Consider the following 22,617-nt stretch of genomic DNA (forward strand, 5'->3'; position numbering starts at 1 on the left):
AAAGTAATTTATTTCAGTGCTTAATCTGCTAATAATCGTGCTTTAATATTATTGGTGTAATGTGAATAATGATTGACAATCCACAGTTACAAATATATTGTTACCAGTGGCGTGCAATCAACCCCATCAACCCCAGCACTGCTGGGGGTAAGTAATTTCTATACACCTTTGTTTTACTATACTATATTCATTGTTGCATAAATCTAGTTTGAATTTCTCACGCGTGAATCCACTATGATGTGCTGTCAGATGAGAGCTCACCAGACCCAGCAATACTCAATCTGCTGAGTTAGCGCATGCGCTCTCTTTATTTCGGCTGAGCTTTGTGGGAAGAGAGTGAGAGGGCGTTAGTCGTGTATAATGTAAGAAACCCTGCAAGCTGGCGTTTGATAACTTCACAATTCTTAGCCAATGAGAGCTCACTGTTCTTAGTGCGTGGAGCCATAGAGGTATAAATGGTGAATTGATCAGGTCAGGATAGCCAATAGTGTAGCTGCAAAGTTTTAAAAATACCGATGATAATACACTCAGGAACAAAAAAAACCGGACACTTTAATATTTGCTGGTATTTTGCAAAATATTATCTTCTCATACAATATTATGGTAGCCATCTGTTGTTATGGAGACGTGTATACATTGTTGATTGTTTTTTGTTTTATAAACAAGCCATTACAACCAAATATTCCAATTTTGCTTTCGGAGTCTCAGCTATAACAATTTTGTCTCAACCATTTTGTGCTTCATTATCATTATCATTCGTTATTTCTTTATTTTTACATTTTCTGAGTTTAAGTGGGGTTGTAACATTTGTCTTAAAACAAGATGCGACCTGAAGATGTGGCTCGAGCTGTAGCCCTTTACGATGATGGATGCAGTGTACATTACATTGCAAATGTTATGAATATGGCTAGAAGCACAACCCATGATGCCATAAACGGTATAGAGAGACCCTAGAATATCCCAGAAGACCAGGTTCGGGTCGTCCAAGAGCTACAAATCCAAATGAAGACAGGTATATGGTGTTGAGAGTTCTTAGGGAGCGCAACCTGCCAGCTACTAGTGTAGCCCAACAATTTGTTAACATGCATGGACGCCCAATTTCGGCCAAAACAGTTAGAAGGAGGTTGAAAGCAAGTGGACTGATATCAAGTAGACCTGCAACTGATCCCAGACTTCTCAGGATGCATCGAGTTGAACGACTGCGTTTTGCAAATGATCACAGGGATTGGAGTAATGGACAGTGGAGCTGTGTTCTGTTCACCGATGAGTCCCGTTTCAATCTGTGCTCACCTGATGGACGTGAAAGAGTTTGGAGAAGGAGGGGAGAACGATTTTCACAGTGTTGCATTTCCGAAAATGTGACGTATGGAGGTGGTGGAGTGATGATTTCAGCAGGAGTGTGTACGGATGCTCGTACAGAGTTGGTTTTTGTTGAAAATGGAAGACTAACAGCTGATAGGTATATAAATGAATGTTTGGCTGATCATGTTGTGCCATTTGGCCAATTTGTAGGCGATAATTTTGTTTTAATGCATGATAATGCACGGCCGCATATTGCCCATGCGGTCGGAGATTATTTCCAAGAAGTGGGAATCCATGTTCTTCCATGGCCAGCAAGGAGTCCAGACATGAACCGAATTGAACACGTGTGGGACATGCTGGGACGGCGTGTTAAGAATAGACACCGAGACCAGAATCGTTACAAGTGTTGAGGCGAGCACTTGGCGAAGAATGGGAACTTATTCCTCAAGAAGACATTGCTAACCAAATTGAGAGCATGCCAAGACGTATGGATGCAGTTATTCAAGCCAGAGGGGGTAATGCCCGTTACTAAAAAGAGTTTTTAATGTTTAAGGCACCATAAAATGAAAAAAAAACAGTTAGACCAAACGATGCCATAGTTATACGCCCTTTGTAATTTTTTGTAAATTTTCTCATCAGAGATTTTTATTTTTTTCAAATGTTGTCGTATAAGGTGCTAAATGGAACATTATTTTGTTTAAATGGGTTTTGTTTCATTTTGAAATAATTGGCAACAAAATACAAGCAAATATAGAAGTGTCCGGTTTTTTTTGTCCCTGAGTGTATTATTGAACATATTTTACTCGTATCAAGTTGGAAGTTTCCTTTTGGCTGGAATGTAACTTGTTTATTTTTATTTTAGTAGGTTATTTTACAACGCTTTATCAACAGCTTAGGTTATTTAGCATCTGAATGAGATGAAGGTGATAGTGCTGTGAAATGAGTCCGGGGTCCAACACCGAAAGTTACCTAGCATTGGCTCATATTGGGTTGAGGGAAAATCCCGGAAGAAACCTCAACCGGGTAACTTGTCCCGACCGGGAATCGAACCCGGGCCATCTGGTTTCACGACCAGACTTGTTAACCGTTACTCCACAGGTGTGGACTGTAACTTGTTAATAAACAGTAGGCCTACATAGTTAATTTATTTAATATGTTTTATAATGTAGTTATTTCTGGACTGACTTTTATTGCATTCAATTTGATAACTTGGTAAGCGCGGCCAACTACAATTTGAATTTGTGTTTACACATAGAATTTACACATGTCGTGAAGTAGCTAATGCAATTCGTTTTGTGGCATTGTCATTTAAATATTAATTTTATTAAGAACATTTGTAATTTATTATTTAATAACATATATTATCTCGGCCAGTCAGCCTATATATGTCTTCATGAAAAATGAGTATGTCGGAGTGCATAATTGAGAAGCTACATGAGCGACCATTTTCATCTAGGTCTTTCCAAGAAAAGAAGAGCATTATACAGGAAGGTAGGCCAACCCCTGAGTTGCCAGATTTGGTACATAAATCTAAAACTTGTACCAGACATTTTACAGTTTCTTCTTATGAAAAATATTTATGGCTAACTGGAAGTAGAAAATATAACTCTTTATTTTGTTGGAATTATCTGTTATTTGGCCAAGATCTGATCAAAATCAGGTTATATTAACAAAAGCAGCAGTTTCTCATGAGCAATCTGTTGGGCATATTAAAGGATCCTATTTAATTGCCTCTTTTGGAAGAGTTCGGGTGGACATGCAACTAAGTGACCAACTTAAAAATGAAATAACTTTTCACAATAAGAAAGTTGAGCAAAACAGGGAACTCCGTAAGAGATTTATTCATGCTGTATGTTTTTAAGCAAGCAAGAACTTGCATTCAGAGGCCATGATGAATCCAGTACTTCCATTAATAGGGGTAACTATGTTGAACTTCTGAAATATACTCCCCTCTTGAAAGCACACTTAGAAACCTCTACAGTATTCAAAGGCGTGTCTAATAGAATACAAAATGATCTAATAGAAGCAGTAGCCAAATCTTTATTAGAAGAAATAAAATTAGAAATAAAATTAGCCAACTATGTTGCAATTTTTGTTGACAAAACAACAGATGTCTCTCTAATACTGCACAATTTTCCATTGTACTCCAGTACATACATAATGGCCAAACAAAAGAAAGGTTTATTGGCTTTCAAGATGTAAGTGAAAATCGCACAGCTCCAGAGATTGCTGAGCTAATAAGACAATACTTGACTGAATTTGACAGCAATGATAAACTAATCGCACAGTCTTATGATGGAGCGGCCTCAATGACGGGTCGTATAAATGGGGTACAAGCACTTATTAAACAGACACATTCACAGGCGTTATTTGTACATTGTTATGCACACTGTCTAAATTTGGTACTATCAAACACAGTCAATAACATAAAAGAATGCAAAATTTTTTTTAGTACTCTGAGTGGCATTGCTGCCTTCTTCTCCTGGTCACCCAAGAGAACCAAGTTCCTAGATGCATTTCTACAAAGGAGACTACCTAGTGTTGCACCAACTCGATGGAATTATACAAACATATTGGTAAATACAGTCTATGTTCATAGAAATGACTGTATAAGGCATTTGATGCAATGCTAGACAATTCTAGTGAAATTCAGAAAGATATTTTGGCACCTGTAAAGGATTACCTTCTAAATTTGAGAGACTTCACTTTCTGTTTTCTGCTGAGAACTTTTGACAAAATATTTTCATTTACTAATGTCCTATATAGCATTCTTCAAAGTAAATCTTTTGACATTACCTTCTGTAGGAAGAATGTAGAAGAAACTCGCAGAAACATATCAGCCATGAGAAATGAATTTGAAACTATTTTTGAAGAAACAGCAGATGAAGTCGGAGAACCATGCAAAAGAAATGTGAATTACAAACAAATATATTATGAAATATTTGACAATATTGACAGCCATCTAGAAAGTCGATTCCAAGACTATGGTAGCTTAGGCCTTTTAGGACTAATTTCAAGTGAAAATGGAAAATATGACATTTACCAAAAGCAGTTCCGACAGATTGAATTCTCTAACTTACTTAGTGCCTATGGTAACCATTTTGATGAAGTCAGGTTGCGAAATGAACTAACTGTGTTCTATGCTGCTGATGATTTTAAAGAAAAAAACTCATTTGAGTTATTACAAATAATGTCGGACAAATCCATTTCGACATGTTTTCCAAAGCTTTCAAAGTTAATTTCACTAATATGTACAATACCAGTATCTACAGCTTCAGTCGAGAGGTCTTTCTCAGCATTAAAACAAATTAAAACATATTCAAGAAACAGGCGGTACTATCAATTGAAGCAGATCTTCTTGAAGGAATCAGACAAAAGGACACATTCTTCGAAAGGACTGTAGGTTTCTTTGCTGTGCAGGACAGGAGAATGGAGTTCACCATTAAGTAACAAAACAGCACTTTCATTCCTGGTATACGGTTATCCAGTACCTTAAGAATAATCTGTGAACAATGCAACGAATGGAAAAGTACCTTATATTTACTATTTATCGATTTTGAAAAAGCATTTGACTCGCTTAATAGAGATTATATATGGAGAACAATAAAAAATTTGGTATACCAGAAAAAATTTGTAGACTAATTAAACTTATGTATGAAAACTATACTTGTAATGTCATACACAAAGGTATGCTGTCAGAAAATATAACAACTACATGCGGAGTGAAACAGGGTTGTATTCTTTTTCCGATCATATTTCTGATTATTATGAATGATATTATGGAAAGGTCTGTTGACAATGCTAGAAGAGGTATAAGATGGGGATTAAACGATACCTTGGAAGATCTGGATTTCGCTGATGATATCTGTTTGCTCTCCCATAGTTTTGGTGACATGCAGAATAAAGTCAATACTTTATTAGAAGTAATAAAAGGGGCTCATATGAAAATAAACGCAAAGAAAACTAAAGAAATGAGATTAAATAGTAAAAAGACAGATAAAGTTATAATAAATAATAATACCATTGATGCTGTTCAAGAATGTAAATATTTGGGTAATGTATTTGACAAGGATGGTGGAGCCTTTGAGGATGTAAAAAACCGAATAAAAAATGCAAATAGTGCATTTGTCCAGTTGTACCCAATATGGAAATCTTATATTATATCTAGATCTACAAAAATTAAAATCTTTAACAGTAACGTTAAATCAGTCTTATTATATGGCTGTGAGACATGGGAAACAAGTAAAATTATGCAAAATAAACTGCAAACATTTGTTAATAGATGTTTACGAAGAATCTTAAAAAATAGATGGCCAGATATAATCACAAACTCAGAACTATGGAAGATAACAAATCAGAAAGAAATCACAATAGAAATCAAAAGACGAAAGTGGAATTGGATAGGGCACACAATCAGGAAAGAAGATGGAGCAGTAAAAAGAATGGCTTTGGATTGCAACCCCCAGGGTAGTAGAACAAGAGGAAGGCCAAAAAATACATGGAAGAGAACAGTTTTGGAGGAAATTGCTAGGGAGGGGAAAACATGGAGCGAAGTGAAGAAGTTGGCTACAAATAGGGTCCGATGGAGGCACTTTGTGAATGCCCTATGCTCCTCATGAGGAGATACAGGAGTTTGATTGAATTGATTGATACGGTTATCCCATAACATTAAGTATTTTAAATATATATATATAAATAAATTTAAATGATTAAGATTGCACTTACCCACTATTATGTCAAACAAATTTATGTTTTTTTTTTTTTTGCTGAGGTACCAATAAATGTCACCACACGCCACTGATTGTTACGTCTTCAGAATACAAACAATCAGCTTTATAATTTCAAATATTAAGTTCGTTCTCATAGAAGTTGTCACGTAGCATTTTCAATTGTTTGCTTTCATATTTTCAAATCTTACTTTTACAATTTTGTGCTACACATGTTTATTATTGTAGGAAAGAAAGAAATTTGAGTGAGGAACAGTCAGTTATTGTCAGGTGATAGAAGGTATAAGATCAGTAAGCTAGAATGCCTAAATTCAGTAAGTAGACCATTGAGAAGTAAACTTCATGCTTACGTTAGTGAATTTGGTGCCCATGTGTTTTCAACCAATGGAACAGTTTTGTTATGTAAGGTTTGTGAAAAGACAATCACGAAAAAAAGTATTTTATAAATCAACAAGTGCCACCTACGAAGTAAATAATATGTGAGTTATGTTGATGTAATTTAAATTTATTGGTAAAATATATTATGGCTTTTTAAAATCTATAATGCCTTTTTCAAAGATTATTGTGCCTTTTTTTTTTTAGTTTTTATTGCCTTTTTTTGCTTGCCTATTTTAACTGTTATAAATGCCTAAACGTCCGGACTCTAGTTATAACTTATACAATGCATATACTAACTGGCTCTGCAGTGAAGCAAGCGGCAGTATTCAGTGTAAAGTTGGTACTGTGAAGCACCTGGTTTGAACTTAGAAATATTACATCTCCCCTCTTGCTTGGGTTCCCAGACATATCGGAAAAAAATACGGGACACTTATCAGTTATCACTGAGTATGTTTAGTATGCAAACCCATCAAATATGCCAATCTTTCAAAGTGTTTGTGTAGTAAACTCAAAGTATGTATGTAGTAAAGTTTACTGCACAAACACTTTACTAACTAAGGGTAAGTAAACAAATAGTAAATAGAATTGTTAGGAAGCATATTTGCATTAAGTTTAAGCTTCCTATGTAAGTTGCTTTCAGATTGTTTTTACTAAGTTATTACAGAAATAGCTACAAAATACGCTAAGATACTCACATGACAATATTCTTATAAATGAAAATGGCAAGTTGTAGCTGATTTAAGTGAACACCATATTTTAATGTTTTGGTGGCTACTTCATTCACACACAACCCCCAGAATATCTGGAGGACCACACCTGCTGTTGGTCGACGGGTCCACTGGACCTAACTGGGAGATCTTGTTGATCACCAGCTTTCCCTCCTTAAGCCACTGGAGGACGATTTTAGTGCCATAGCAGGTCAGCACTAGGAACAGAAAATTAGGAAGGAAAGTGAAATGAACCCCTAGGCATCGAATGCTCTAATACTGTCGGGGTCGAAAACAACAACAACAACATATTCTTATAAACCAATCCGCCTTGGCCTTCCAATACTTCTCTAAAGAATTAATTTCACTTAACAATTGTTTATTTTGAAGAATCGTGTTATGAAAAGCAACACAGTCCTCACTGAAGAATGATTTTACAACGAGCATTGATTTTACTGTTTTTACAGACAATTTATTTTCTTCATCAGTCCATAGAGTGTTCATGCAAAAAAATGATCTTTCGACACACACATTTGTTTCAGGGATACACATAATGGACTCCAGTAACCTCTTCAAATTTGAAAGTTCTCCTTCAGTACTTTTAAAAAGATCCACCCAGACTTCATCTAAACATTTGGTGTTGCCATCACTTGCCTTAAGAAATTAATAACTCACAATAATATTGTTTCATAATAGCCCATCTACGGTCACCTGCAATGATGAAATGCGATGTTTGTAATTTGTAATATGGAATAGATATTGTAACTTTTCCGGTTTTTCTCAGTTCAGAACTCAAAAATACGGAATGGAATGCTGTCCCGAAGACTTTTCTCAGGACAACGGGATGCATTAGTGAAAAATGGGACGATCTAGTATTTTACGGGATGTCTGGGAACCCTATCTCTCGCTCCCTTCCACCCTCCACCATTCAATGCAGCCAAGGTCATTGAGTCTATTTGCACGATACCAACACAACTCCAGAGTCTCCGTGTTCTGCTTGCCACTTTTCCTGCGGAGGCATTTAGTTTATGCACTGTAATAGACTAGAATCTGAAAGACTATACACACAAGTGTTTCCATAATGCAATGGTGATGCTAAAATGGTCAAAGCCATATCAGTTCAAAATGTATTTGTGTTTGTGTGTGTGTCTAATGCTCAGAATTTAACAATGCAGTTGTTTTCCATTTTGCTTCCCAATATTTGGACATAAGATCCACAAAAATCTCGAGAGATTCTCATGTTCAAGATGTACTCAGACCCTTTTCACAGAATTTTGTCATACAAACTCTGAAGAGGTAAGGATTGTTTCTTTTGAGCACACCAGATGTAGGCAATATTAAAATATTTTCATATATAGCTCAGTATTTTGATCTGCCAATTGGAATTCGTTATAAGCTTCTAAACTGCTAGGAGAGTCCTGAGGGGAGTCTGATGACATTTTTAACACTATCAAGAACATATCATAATAAAACTAGATCTATCTTGCATAAATAAACGCATGTAGTGCTGACAATGAATTATGAGGAACATAAAAAATATACAGTGAAATAAATTCATATTCTATGAGAATGGAATGTCATAAATATTCTTAATAAAGGAACCTTCTATAGCGTACCACCTAGGTAGTCATCACTTTACCTGAATAATCCTTGAAGTGCTTGGTTATAATTATTTTCTAGGAGTCCATGATGGGCTCATGTTACAGTAATTCCTGATGCAAGTAGAATTGCTGACACCGACTGTCTCATCTAATACTGGCCTGTTGTGAAAGCAGAATAATTTGGGAGTTATCACCCCCAAACTGAGCAGATAATGACTACTTCTTTTTGGATAATTTACTACTTCAATTAGAGAGCAGTTTTTGTTGTTCAGTGACCTTAGATATAATAATGTGAAGACTTCTTTCACAGCTAGAAAATAAGTCTCAGTGACAAGTATATGGTACCAGATTCAATGAAATTCTGAGCAACTTAGGAAGTTACTACTACCACTAAAACTGCCACATTGGCGTGGTTTTAACTGCACCACTAAATATTCTTAGGGCATTGTTTTGACATTTTTCCAACTATTTGAGTTTGGAGTCAGCATTTAATACCTCATTTCCAGAGTTACAGATCTCGGATTATATCTCTGCCAGTCAGTGACCGTTAAATTTCAAGTGGCTTATCTTACAACATGGGTGTCAGCATATTGAAAAGCATTATAACTTTCCTCCTATCACTTCACCTCTCCACCACAAATGTGACTTTGCACGGAAGCAGAGATAAAATATGAGATCTGTAATGGTGGATTTGATGTTCTTATATGTAACTTTTCAATGTTTAATGGTGTATTTTCAGAGTGATTGAAATATTCAGTTGTTGGTCCTTTATATTTTGTATTTGTTTACTTCGTTTAAACCTTTGATTCTGTAGATAGAAAAACCATATGGAGAAAGATGAAACAAATTGGAGTACCTAAAAAAAAAAAGTATGTACAGTTTCCCTAGAAAAGGATGAGACGATTGAGTATTCCTAAGTCTCAGATGCAAGACACTGCGCATGATCAGAGACCAGAGCACTGATACACAAGATAACGAATATTGAGTTACTTAAATTCAGGCTATTTGGTTTGTTACTAGCATCGTTCCGAAATTCATTCAAAAACTGCAAAAAATATGATAGTATTACGTAAATAAAAGGTAAATATATACATAAATCGTGTAGTTAAAGCGACAATGGACCATCATGACTAGATCGACACTCCGCACAGAAAGGAAAGCTTTCGTGTCGTTTCAATAGCTCAGACGCTAAGACTTTTGCGTGTCGTGTAGAAGAGTGCGAGTTCGATTCCTAGTCTACACAACGATTTTTTTTGTCTAAATAACTTTGAAATTGCTAAATAATGTTGAAATAGAGTTTTACAAAGTCCTCAGATTAATTATTAAATGCATCTGTTAAGTAACAAATTGCAGTATCTTTTGCAAAATCTTGAATGTTTAATTTGTCAATAATATTTCTGTACTATGTATATACTATAAGACGTTAAAAGAATTTGCAATAGATTTGGGATCCTCTACTTTATAATCATTGGTTTTAATGAAAAATATTTTCTTTCTTAGGATATCTATAAGTTTAACTTTAATAATATTCCTAATAGCTTTAATTGCATTATCTGAATTTTGTACTTTTCTATTCAAATGTATTCTATTTCCCTCTTTCATAATTTTTGATAAATTACACTGTACTTCTTGTAGTATTTAAGAACATGAGGATCATTACATTGCAACTCATTACATATGATTCTTCTTTTTTTTAATATATGAGATTTTGAAGTCCCTGCGTTATCTACATGTTTTTACTTTTGAATTTTTTCACATTGAGTGGAGAACATCCACTGAAGTGATTCTGAAATTAAGTGAAAAATACAATACATTTACTCTTAATATCAGTAGTACCAGTATCATATACGTTTTTCCAAGATTCATTTTGTAGACATAAATGTAAGTAGTCACTAGATACAGCATTTACGACCCTTTTTTAGTTTTTAAATTAATATTTTGAAATTGTTCAGTGACATTGGAAACACTTAGGATTTGTTTATCATGTTCAGACAAGCCATTGATTATAGGTTCTGTCGAATAGGAATTCAGTCTAATTCTGTGTACAAAACTTTTATCAATGGCTGTGCTACTTCAGCTTGTATGCTGAAAACGACTCTACGACTAAGATTTCCAGTTTCAAGGAGTGAATTTAATTTACTTTTACGGAAAAGTTCCGTCACTACAGATCACAAATTCCATATGAGATTTCTAAGGTATTTTCTTTGCAAATTCAATGTTGGCTATAAATATTTAAAAAAATGTAAGAAATATGAATGATTGTAGTTAGAAGTCTGATTTACATTATAAAAAGCAAGAAGTTACATTCCTCGGCAAGATTCGAACTTTCGATGTTTGGTTTTGTCGTCCAACGCATAAGCACAGACCTATTTAAGGCTTATGTTAATAACCTAGAATTTAGCTGTAGCAATGTGGTGTCATAACTTGGGATTTGTTTACTTAATGTAATTAGATTTAATTTGATTAGTTTCGCAACAATAATTGGACTTACTGTTATATCCTGTTATTTAAATATTTAATTTAGGGTTGATTTATTAACTCTTACTGTGCAAGATGCCCCTTATTTCAATAATTCTATATCATGTTAAATAGTCATTGTCTACACTAAAGTATTATCGTCATCCCTTATTTCTCATCGTAATGGCGAACCGACATGACCATGACATGAGACAGCGAGTTACAGCTCTAGTTGAGACTGGATATGGGTATGGGGCTAGATCTGCTGGCCGTTTGGTCGGTGTTCCTGGAAGTACAGCCGTGAGGGGGTTCATCGTTACCAAGATTCAGGGGAGGTCGAAAATCGCCCTATTCCTAGGCTTCCGCGGATTTCTTCATTGGAAGAGGATGCTCTCTTATTCGTGACAGTTCGACTTGACCCCTTTTGGATTGCTAACGAAATAAGAGCAGCATCTAACTTTCCCGGTTCTTCACAGACTGTGATCAGCAGGTTGAGGAACCGCGGTATTAGGAGCCGGAGGGCTGCGCAAATGGAAATATTGGGGGAAGCACAAGCTGTCAAACGTCTTGCCTTCGCTACCAATTGAGTGGATTTCGATTGGAGAAATGTATGATGGTATGTGGACAAGATTTTAAATTAACAGGTCTCTTTTTGTTTTTTATGATTTTTGTTTCAGGAAGAATACTTTTAACTTCCAAGTAAGATTTATTTATTTTTTGACGAGGTTCAGCCCACTTGTAGACCCAAAAATTGGGCATAAATTATTCCATATTTTTCGACAAATTATACAGTCGAGGAACTCTGAACAAATTAATTACACCTCAATAAAAAAAAGTTTTACCTGGGATCGAACACGAAACGTTTCGGTTATATGGTGGAACCGACACGCTACTATATGAGCTACCGAGACAAGACAGTAACAGTAGCAGTCCAGAATGTAGATCCGATAGCAGGAATTTGCCATTCGGTACAGAGAAGCAATGATATTTTGTTACCCGAGCTAAGTTGTGAAATCGTGGCCTTAAATGGCTGTCTTCTTCGTGATCCTTATTCTGATCCTTGTCCTTGTTGTGGTCCTTGTAACAATTCTTGTTCTATTTGTCATGGTACTTATCGTTATACGTCGATATCGAGTGAACCGCGCTGTAGAACTTTAACTTCCGACAACCAAGAATCGTCTCATTCTTTTTAAGGGTAACTGTACAACTGTCTGCTACATATCACATCAAGGTAAACTCTCAGAGTCTTTCCCTTCGTGAGTGGAGTAAGACAAGATTGCTTGCTGTTGCCAGATCTGTTTATTCTAGTGCTGGATGACATAATGGAAGGAATATGCAGCAGACGACAAAGAGGCACATAATGAGACTAAATGAGAAATTAGAGGGATTGGAATATGCAGATGACGTTTGTTTGTTGTGACAGAAGTTTAGTGGCCCTCCCCATTTTTTAATAAATATCTTTACATTATATTAAATTTAAACCATGAAAAGCAGTCTGCCATTGGTGATGTGAGTATGATGCTGAAAGAAAAATATTGACTATTTCTACCGACAATGGCCAATATTTAGAATAACATGTCCTTCATATTTCTTCTGACAAGTGTTAAATTGAACAATGATTTTCAAATAAATTATGAAGCTACTGTTCTCAACACAATAACTAGATTAAATTATTTAGGGCCAGCATCTCTTGATTCACTCTGCAATGATGGAGAATGGATTTTTTTGTATAACAAATTCTGGGGAGTCTAAATTGATCTTAAATTTCATAGTATTGAATAATAATCATTATTGTCTTTTAAAGACATAGATTAAATCCTATTTTAACTTCTAAATATAGCAGTTTGCGTCTAGCCGAATATTTGTTGGGAGAAGTATGAATGATTTGAAATTCTAAAATCATTTCTCACATATGCAATTATTCCATCACCATATTCTTCCAAGCGATAGTTTCTCACTAAGGAATAGCCACTTAAGTCAACTAGAGAGCTGGAAATTGTGTTTTTAAGCCATGTTTCAGATACTAGTATTACATGGAATTTTAAGGATGAAAATATTTCACAGACCTCATCAATGTGAGCTGTAATGTGTTCAAGTGCACTATTGTAAGGGAATTAGAGTAGGGACCGAGGGTTCCTTTGAAGAATACTGAAGTTTCGAGGTTACAGTGAGAATCAATGTCTGCTAGTGATCCAGCAAGTGCTGTTATTTTCAGAGATAGAGACTGACAGACTATCACTATTTTCGCAAAATGTTGCCACTTTTCCTGTTCAGTCTAAACTAACAGCTAGTCAAATCTATATCTACCAGATAAAAAGAAACAAAAGATAATAAAGTCAATGCTAATTTGATTTCATAAAAATATTTTGAGCAAGAGCCCGCAAATTACTAAATAATGTACTGTATAATTAGAATTAACTCCAGGCTCTTACTTGCCTTCATTTCAACATTTCTTGCTTTACAAACTTCAAGTCTGGATATGACTTTGGTTTCGCATTCACAGAACTCAGCTAGGTCAGTGTATCAGTCATGTGCATACTGAAAAGTAATATGTTTAATCAGTACACTGCCCATAACAGTGACTTATATGCAGGTGTGTTACCTGTTCACTTTAGATTACATCTAAATTTGACCTCATGTAATCTCAAATTGCGTGTCATTTTGGTGTTTTATTGATTTTCATTGTATTTTTGAAGTCCCATTAGTCAGCTCAGACCTCCTCTTTTGATGTAGTGGTTAGCTTCTCTGACTGTGAAACAGGAAGTTCTGTTTCGATTTCCAGCTATACTCAGGAAATTTTTCAAGAGTATAGGATCTGAAGCATGGTTCATCCTGCTTGTGATAGAAAAATTGGAGAGTCATGATAGGTGACTAACTCCAATGGGGACTGAGCACTGACCATGCTGTACCATTATCCTGTCTGGTAGTTATGCATTTAATTACTAGATGGTGAGTGCTCGGCTTGGTTTGATACCCTTGTGAGGCTGTAATGTCATGGAGTTTAGTTCAGTTGAATTTGGCTTCTATGATTCTCTGCATTTCAAAATGTGATCTTAGTAAGTCATCCAACTCGATTTCTCTAGTTCTTGTTATTCCCTAGTCAGTCAACTACCGACTTTTCACTGAATGGCACAAGAGTTCAGTTTTGGATAATATTTATTGTAGACAAAGTACTTAATGAATCACATTTTCTATAATATTTCGGTTACTCCCAACTTATTTATTGTTTTTCCTTATCACCATATTAACATAGAGTCAGAATAATCTCTATGGTAAACAAAGTATTTTAAATAAGTAATTACCCGTTACTGGCATTGGGAAATTATTTACAACAAAATGTTATTTCAGGTCAGTGAAGCATTATTTCCTCTTGGACCAAGGAGATTTTATAGTTCAGTTCATGGATTCTTGTGAGGCAGAACTGAGCAAGAACATAGACGACATAGTTCCTACACGACTCGAGTCCCTGTTAGAACTTGCACTGCGGACTTCAGCAGCAAATGGAGACCCTTACAAAGATGACATGCGTACCGAACTTCTCCCATATGACCTCATGTTCCAGATGTTCAAAATCCTCAGCATAGAAACTCATGAAGAAAAGGGTAAGTATAATTTATATATATATATATATATATATACTAGTGGCTTGTGCAGCAAATGCTGCAAACCAAGTCCATAAGAAGTTCAAATAAAAATTGTTCAGATTTATTTTCAATGAAGAATACCAGACATTTTGAAAGTTATTTGCTTCCATAATAGTGAAACATACTCTCTCTGAATGTTTTTTATGCCAGGTACTTTTCCTTGAACTGTCTATCTTCAGTTCTTGAGTTTCAATGCGAAAACGCAAGTAACAATGTCAGGACAATCAGCGAGTTTTTTATGTGGGAGTAATGCAGTAGCTATTTCAGGTCATTGCGGATTGTAGGTGAGAGTTAAGAAAATGTCAAGTTTGTCATGCTTTGAACAAAAGAGATAACATCTTGGTATAGCTGCTGCATATTTCGTGAACTACCCTGAAATGTAGAGGGCAGAATCACTTTTTCCCACTAAGAGATCTTGCTGAGGTGATCAAGAGACTACAAAATCTTGTAGAGCTCTTATTATTTTATCAGTAAATAATACCTTTTGGTCTTTTCTTAGGAATTTTAATTTTTGCGCTTCTTGCAGACAATACTGAGCTACCAAATATTGCTAGATTAATTTGTGTGACTAATGAACGTATGAGAAATGGTTATGAACAGCAATCCAAAATGGTACAAACTCAAGTAAAGTCTTTCTAGTGCCCTTGTTTTTCTGGCTTGGGACATTTGAGAGGAGGTGTACGATCATCCTCTCCTCTATTACTTCTTATAGTGGCTGTTATTCACCAGGTGGATGGTACATTGGAGGATTAGATGTGCGCAGTGGAAGACTGTTAGAAATAAATAGTGTGAATTTGTATAACAGATATAATTAACAATAATGGATAACAATATACATGAATGATAAATGAAATAACATATACGTATGAAATTAAATGAATGTGAATATAACAAGTTAATCTGAATAAGTACCAAAGCAATGACTGAATCGTGGAGAGTTTGACTACACTGGGCAAACATACTTATAGGTCGTAATAGAATCTAATATGCCCATCTCTCAATAATCAATTACTGACCCATTAATCATTTAGTCATTGAAACATTCTCTCAATATATATATATCCAACTAGATGTAAAGCCCAACATGAACGCCCAGTCAGTACACTAACTCATAACACATGGCCCATTCAATTACAGATAACATAACATCTGATTAACCAAACTCAACATACACATGAACTCAGTATAACACAAAGAATTTACCCAGTACGAACCGTCACATGACTGATCACCAGGGAAAGGATTTATATGTAAATACATATTTACTTATAAAGCTAATATAATTTATATTTTGCATTATCTTTATGTTTCACAATGTGTAGGGTTGAAAAATCCTACTTTTATTTTCCATATTTTTCCATATTTTAGAGTTTAGTACATATTTTCGTTAATTTCCATATATTTTCCATATTTCATATAAAACAGTCCATATTATATTAGGTTTAACAATAAAACAAAACAAAATTCCATTAACTTTTAAAAATACATTTCAACAATAGAGATTTAAACACATGTTCAGTAATCCCTTTAACATCAGAGTTATTTGAAAATTAGCAGTCCTATCAACAATGGGAAAGTAAGTTACAAAACTGTATTAATTTAATTTAAAATTTTTAACAGACTTCAGTTGTGCAGCTCAACAGTTAAATGCCAGTCAGAGTACACATAGGTTCAGTTTTGTAAATCATACTATAAAGACGGTAAATATGCCAAAAGTACGTCATTCAGTCAATTTAAAATCAAAACTAACAAGTTACATTTCAGAATTTAAAGAAGATGGTTTATCAACTGACAATAAAATATTATTTTGTAATTTGTGTCAGTGTGCAGTATCATCTACACAAAAGTTCCTGGTGCAACAACACATTACAACTAGTAAACATCAGGCCAACAAACAACTAAATTCCAAGCAGAGACAATTGTTTTTAACACAACCAACAACATCGAATGTAAGATCTGAGTTTAACATCGACCTGTGCCGTTCTCTCATCTCTGCTGATATTCCTCTCTACAAACTAAAGAATAAGGTCTTCAGGGAATTCCTTGAAAAATATACTCAACATACAATCCCGGATGAGTCAACACTTAGGAAGACGTATGCTCCATCCATCTACGATGAGACAATACAGAAGATAAGAGATGAAATTAAAGATAGTTCAATTTGGGTTTCCATTGATGAGACTCCCGACAAAGAAGGTAGACTTGTTGGTAATGTAGTTATCGGTTTGTTAAGTGAACAATATTCTGAACGAATTCTTTTACATTGTGATGTTCTAGAAAAGTGCAATAACAAAACTGTAGTTAAACTGTTCAACGAAGCTATGGGTATCCTGTGGCCAAAGGGTATTATGTACGATAATGTGTTATTCTTTATTAGCGATGCTGCCCCTTATATGGTCAAAGCTGGACAAGCATTATCTGTTGTATATCCTAAATTGACTCATTTTACTTGTGTGGCGCATGCATTTCATCGTGTGGCAGAAGTGGTCAGAGACAATTTCCCTAAAGTAGATTTGTTGATTTCATCAGTGAAAAAAGTATTTCTCAAAGCTCCCAGTAGAGTTAACGTGTTGAAAGAAATGTACCCTGAAATTCCATTGCCACCAAAGCCAATTTTAACTAGATGGGGTACATGGCTAGAAGCAGTTGAATATTATGCCGAACATATAGACTCTATTAACAATGTTCTCCTTGCATTGGACTCTGAAGATGCAGTCTCAATTGATACTGCGAAAACAGTTACCTGTGACATAAGTGTGAAGAATGACTTAGCTCACATTCAGCATACATTTTCATGCATCATAAAAACGCTCAAAAGTCTCCAAAATAGGCACCTTTCACTATCTGAAAGTTTTGAAATTATAAATAGTACTGTGGAACAACTGAATCGTGGTAGAGGTAAAGTTGCAGATGCAGTAAGAGCTAAGGTGGACACTGTACTTTCAAAAAACCCTGGATATGAAGAACTACAAAAGGTTGTTGCTGTGATGAGTGGTGAATCAACAGTGAAGATTAACTTGGACTTATCCCCAGCAGACATTGTGAAATTGAATTATGTACCAGTTACTTCTTGTGACGTCGAACGCTCTTTTAGTCAGTATAAATCTATCCTCAGAGACAATAGAAGAAGATTCACTTTTCAGCACTTGAAAGAAATGTTTGTAACCTATTGTTATGGTAACAGACAATAAAAATTGTGTTTTGTTGAAACTACATTGGAAGATAAGGTACGTCCATTATATTTTTTGTTTAGTTTGATTAAAATGTACCAATATTTAACGTACATAGTCATTTTTTTATAATTTTAAGTCCATATTTAATTCCATATTTTGGTAAAAATCCATATTTAATTCCATATTTTGGTAAAAATAACTACATATATATTTACATATTTCATATATTTTTAGTCCATATAAATCCGTTCCCTGCTGATCACAATATACATTACCAATTCCACATACGTCTCACATAAACTATGCAGATACCACTAACAACAATCTCTGTACTTTACAATTAAATAATGTCCAAGAGAGAGAGAGAGAGAGAGAGAGAAAGAGAGATACGATATGTGATAAGCAACCGACAATCATTTCAAATACCAATAATCATTTGAATAGCAACGGAAAGTCAATGCACTCGATTCCTGAAAACCGGCGTGGAAACCAATAATAACCAAAATGGAGTAGGAAGTACTAGAATAGATAAATGAGGCCCATACTATTCTAGTTCATTACAGCGTCAAATACGACGTAACCCAAGAGATCGTGATCACTACTCTATTACCCAAACCGTCTTGGAACATCAAAACCTCACATATCAAATTATATTTCCTCACGTAATCCTCTAATACAATACAAGCTCCTATATCACAATACATCACTTCACATAATCGCAATTACTTAACCCAAGACGTATCATCAGCGAGTGATTTCCAATACACGATCCCGCACAATATCTCAAACACATATAACGAAAATAATGAGAATATCACAACCCAAATTTGCCTACTCCAATGATTACACATCTGATACAACTAATGCCGCACTAAATCCCAAAATATATTCATATCAAACAAGGTTCCATATAGTCCGTAAATACTCAAGTGAAATATAATGACACACTATTCTCGAACAATCTACCAGGATGAACTTAAGTTACCAAAGTAGAATACAGTTCGAGCTCCATTTCCAGAGTGCACGTCGATTGCCTAAATGAAACTGTCGATACGGGCTCCGACTCCTGAGTGATGTTATCCCTACGGCCTGTGGCTCCCGAGTGAAGTAACATATGACTGCACTTAACCAAGTAAACTCGCTTTCCCTCTCTCCTCGTCTGACGTAATCAACTGGCCCATAGGTTAATTTGGATAAGAAAATGAAAGGATTCATAGCGCTATCTATAATATGACATCTGAGAGCACTCTGTTGGACGAAGTGACGTACTAGGTGAACAGCTACGATGTCGGGCACGGCTCACATTGTAATGCAATTGTGATTCATCAGAGAAGAGGAGATGATATATTTAATAAGATCACAGTGAGGGCTTAATTTGGTCCCCACTTGTCTGCCATGCACAACATAATGGTATTTAGGTGGCTCACCATCTATGCAGATAAAAACACCCGCAATGTCCTCTGCAGTAAGTTTATTATATCGCTGTTGATCTAACCCAATATGATCAACAAAACTTAAGTCTGCAGATGGCACATGTTCTTCATTTGCCAATATTTGTCATGCAGTTTTGTAGGAATTAGCATAAAGATTGTTTATAATAATATCTGACAACATTTGGAGTGTATTAGCTACCTGTGAATGCTGGACATCATTTTGATCACGTAAAACATTAGCATATGTTGAATCAATGGCATATAATTTTCCATAAGCTCGCAGTGAATTGTAAATGGCGGAAGATCAGAGATGTAAGTTATTTATATATTATTATCACGTATATTTTCAGCAGTATATGCTGAGATGCAGAAAATGAGGCGAATGCTATATCAGAGTTGTAGAATCTTATATGCATCCTAAATAAAATTGTTCATTGTAAATTGTTAGCAGTTTCAGTGTTTTGTTCGTTGTTGGTTGCGGGAAATAAACTTACTCATCACTGTAGCAAGAAGTGAAATGACCTGCTATTTCCCCAACAACAAAATATGGTTGGCAGCGATCACAAATCTAATCGATTAAACCAGAGAAATATGAAATTAATTTTGATGTAGTTTAAAGACGCAGACTCAGTTACTACCTAGGAAAATTAGAAAATCACACACATAAATATCTACATCACACTGTCATTAAATATATGAAAAAGACCCACACCACTTCATTAATAACTATAAAAATATTTCATTTTTAATAACATTGTTACTTTACGTACGTCGACCTGGTTGGCGAGTTGGTATAGCGCTGGCCTTCTATGCCCAAGGTTGCGGGTTCGATCCCGGGCCAGGTCGATGGCATTTAAGTGTCCTTATATGCGACAGGCTCATGTCAGTAGATTTACTGGCATGTAAAAGAACTCCTGTGGGACAAAATTCCGGCACATCCGGCGACGCTGATATAACCTCTGCAGTTACAAGCGTCGTTAAATAAAACATAACATTTTTGTTACTTTACGTAAGTTTTACAGTTTTCAGTAACATATATATATATCGTTATTCAGTAAATTATAGAAATGAAGATCTAATTTAAAATATTCTTTCTCTTTGTCTACTTACATAAAACCCCAAAAAGTTTCACTTTCATATCATTAATATAGCATTAATATGTATAATTAGTGACAAATATTCACATAATTGCATTAACTATATTAATATTTCATTTTCAATGGTAATAATGTCATCAAACATTTTTTTTTTTTTTAAAAACTGCAGACCAGAGATTCAGACCTGTAAGTCTTGAAGTTTTTATACATTATCAAAAAATTACTCAAATGAAGATCGACATACTGTCTGTTCCCAGTAAGTCTAGTTATGGTAGAGAGGACTGACTTCTCAGCAGGGACAGGGGAAGGAAGGATGTTCAGGTAGTAGCTTGTCTAGTGAGTAACCCCTCCCTTCGTATTGTATACTTGTTGCCATTCCTTCCACGGACAAAGTTACCAGGCACTAACAGTATTGGCATTATGTCAGAAAATCTGAGCCATCTGAACTCTAAATATGTCAGCAATCCTGCAGGTCTTGGCCTTTGTGTAATATTGTTTATTATAGTGTGTGTTTTGTTTTATTCTGAAATGTCATTAGTTCTCAAAACTGACGAAAGATGGATTTTGAAAAATAGGAAAATTATGTAGGAAAACTAATGCTTCACTGAGAGTTACTTTTTTTCTGCAAATCCTTGGATACCAAGCTTCAAAATGACGGGTCATTCATTAAAATCCATTCAGCTGTTTTCCCGTAATTTCCATTACCAGTTCAAATTGTGTATATAGATATGCTAAATATTATCATTAAATATAGAGACATTAATATAATACAACTAGAAAGAGGGTAGATAAGCCCTGAGCACTCTCCATTGCACCCATTGTGCCTACCTCTTATTTTCAAAAGAACAGGGTGAAACAGCTGTGAAACTTCTATCAGTTTCGGAAGTCTACTGATACTCTCTTTTGGTGGTATCTTCTGTATCACCTAGTACACTACACAAATCATAATTAACTACTTATTTTCTGAGATCCAATGATTGCATTTTTCTTCTCTGTGCTTATAACAATATTGTTAATTAGTTTTCTTAATCCAAAATATGTTATTTTTATAGTTCTCTTTTACATTCATTTATATTAAAATATAGGACGTCATGGTGATCTAATGGCTTTCTGGGCCCTATTTCACGAAAATACAAATTACAGATTACAGGCGAGGAAAATTACAAATCTGCTTCTTTACGAAGATACTCTTGTAAATTTGTAAGTGAAGTAGAAAATAACAGGTTTCAGGCCGTGATATTACAAGGTCAATTGTCATTTGTTTACAATTTTACAAATTTTGTAACAAATTCTTACCCTACTCTTGATATAGGTAAATACCTGAATTGGAGGTTATATTATTTTAGATCTTAAAATTTGCTGAGGTGTGTTTTGTAAAAAATACATGTATTCTTTTTCTGGTAATGAAGAAATTGAGATTTAGCAACATAATCGTCACAGAAAGAATATTTTGAAAAAGAAGTAATGGTCGATTTGGAAGTTTAGTGAAGTTTCATCAGATATTCAGAATGAGTGATGACTGATGAGGAACTTGAATTGCTAATAAATGATACAGGTATTGCATTTTTTTCATCCTGTTTATCAGTTATTATACAGATTGAAGAAATGTCAGAGTATAAAGATACATATATAGGCATATAAAAAAGATAAACTTATATTGCCGGTACATATTAATACACTGGTAGATCTGAAGATTTTTTTATTTATTTTTATTTTATTTCATTTTAGTAGGTGATAATGCCGGTGAAATAAGTCCGGGGTCCAGCACCGAAAATTACCCAGCATTTGCTCATTAGATCTGAAGAAAATAGAAGGAAAAAAATCCATAGTTATTCTTATTACTAGGTACTAGGTATTTAGTTGTTTTGTTACTTTTGTTTTATATTCATGGTAATGAATACTTTATTGATATAGCTTCAACAGTGACATTTTAGAAAATGTATGAAGTATTTTATGTAAACCAAAGCCTATTACATAAATCAGTCATGGCCTACATTTTATAAATCACTGTTACAATTACAGGAATATTTTCGAATGTTTTGTGAAACATTTTATGTAATTTGTAAGTACAGGATCTGTTTTTGTAAATTTGTACATT

General features: G+C 34.8%; 1 protein-coding gene across 5 annotated transcripts in view; it reads left to right on the top strand.

Moving 5' to 3' along the window:
- The window catches only part of LOC138700117 (gamma-tubulin complex component 2-like), a 233,502-nt gene that overhangs the window by 97,854 nt on the left and 113,031 nt on the right, over positions 1–22,617 (top strand). For all 5 annotated transcript variants that reach the window (XM_069826441.1, XM_069826442.1, XM_069826439.1 and 2 more), the window contains exon 10: positions 14,521–14,774. In XM_069826441.1, coding sequence (XP_069682542.1) covers positions 14,521–14,774 — 254 coding nt within the window. The remainder of the gene's footprint in view (positions 1–14,520; positions 14,775–22,617) is intronic.

Source organism: Periplaneta americana, chromosome 5 (assembly GCF_040183065.1).
Source record: "Periplaneta americana isolate PAMFEO1 chromosome 5, P.americana_PAMFEO1_priV1, whole genome shotgun sequence".
Taxonomy (NCBI): Eukaryota; Metazoa; Arthropoda; class Insecta; order Blattodea; family Blattidae; genus Periplaneta; species Periplaneta americana.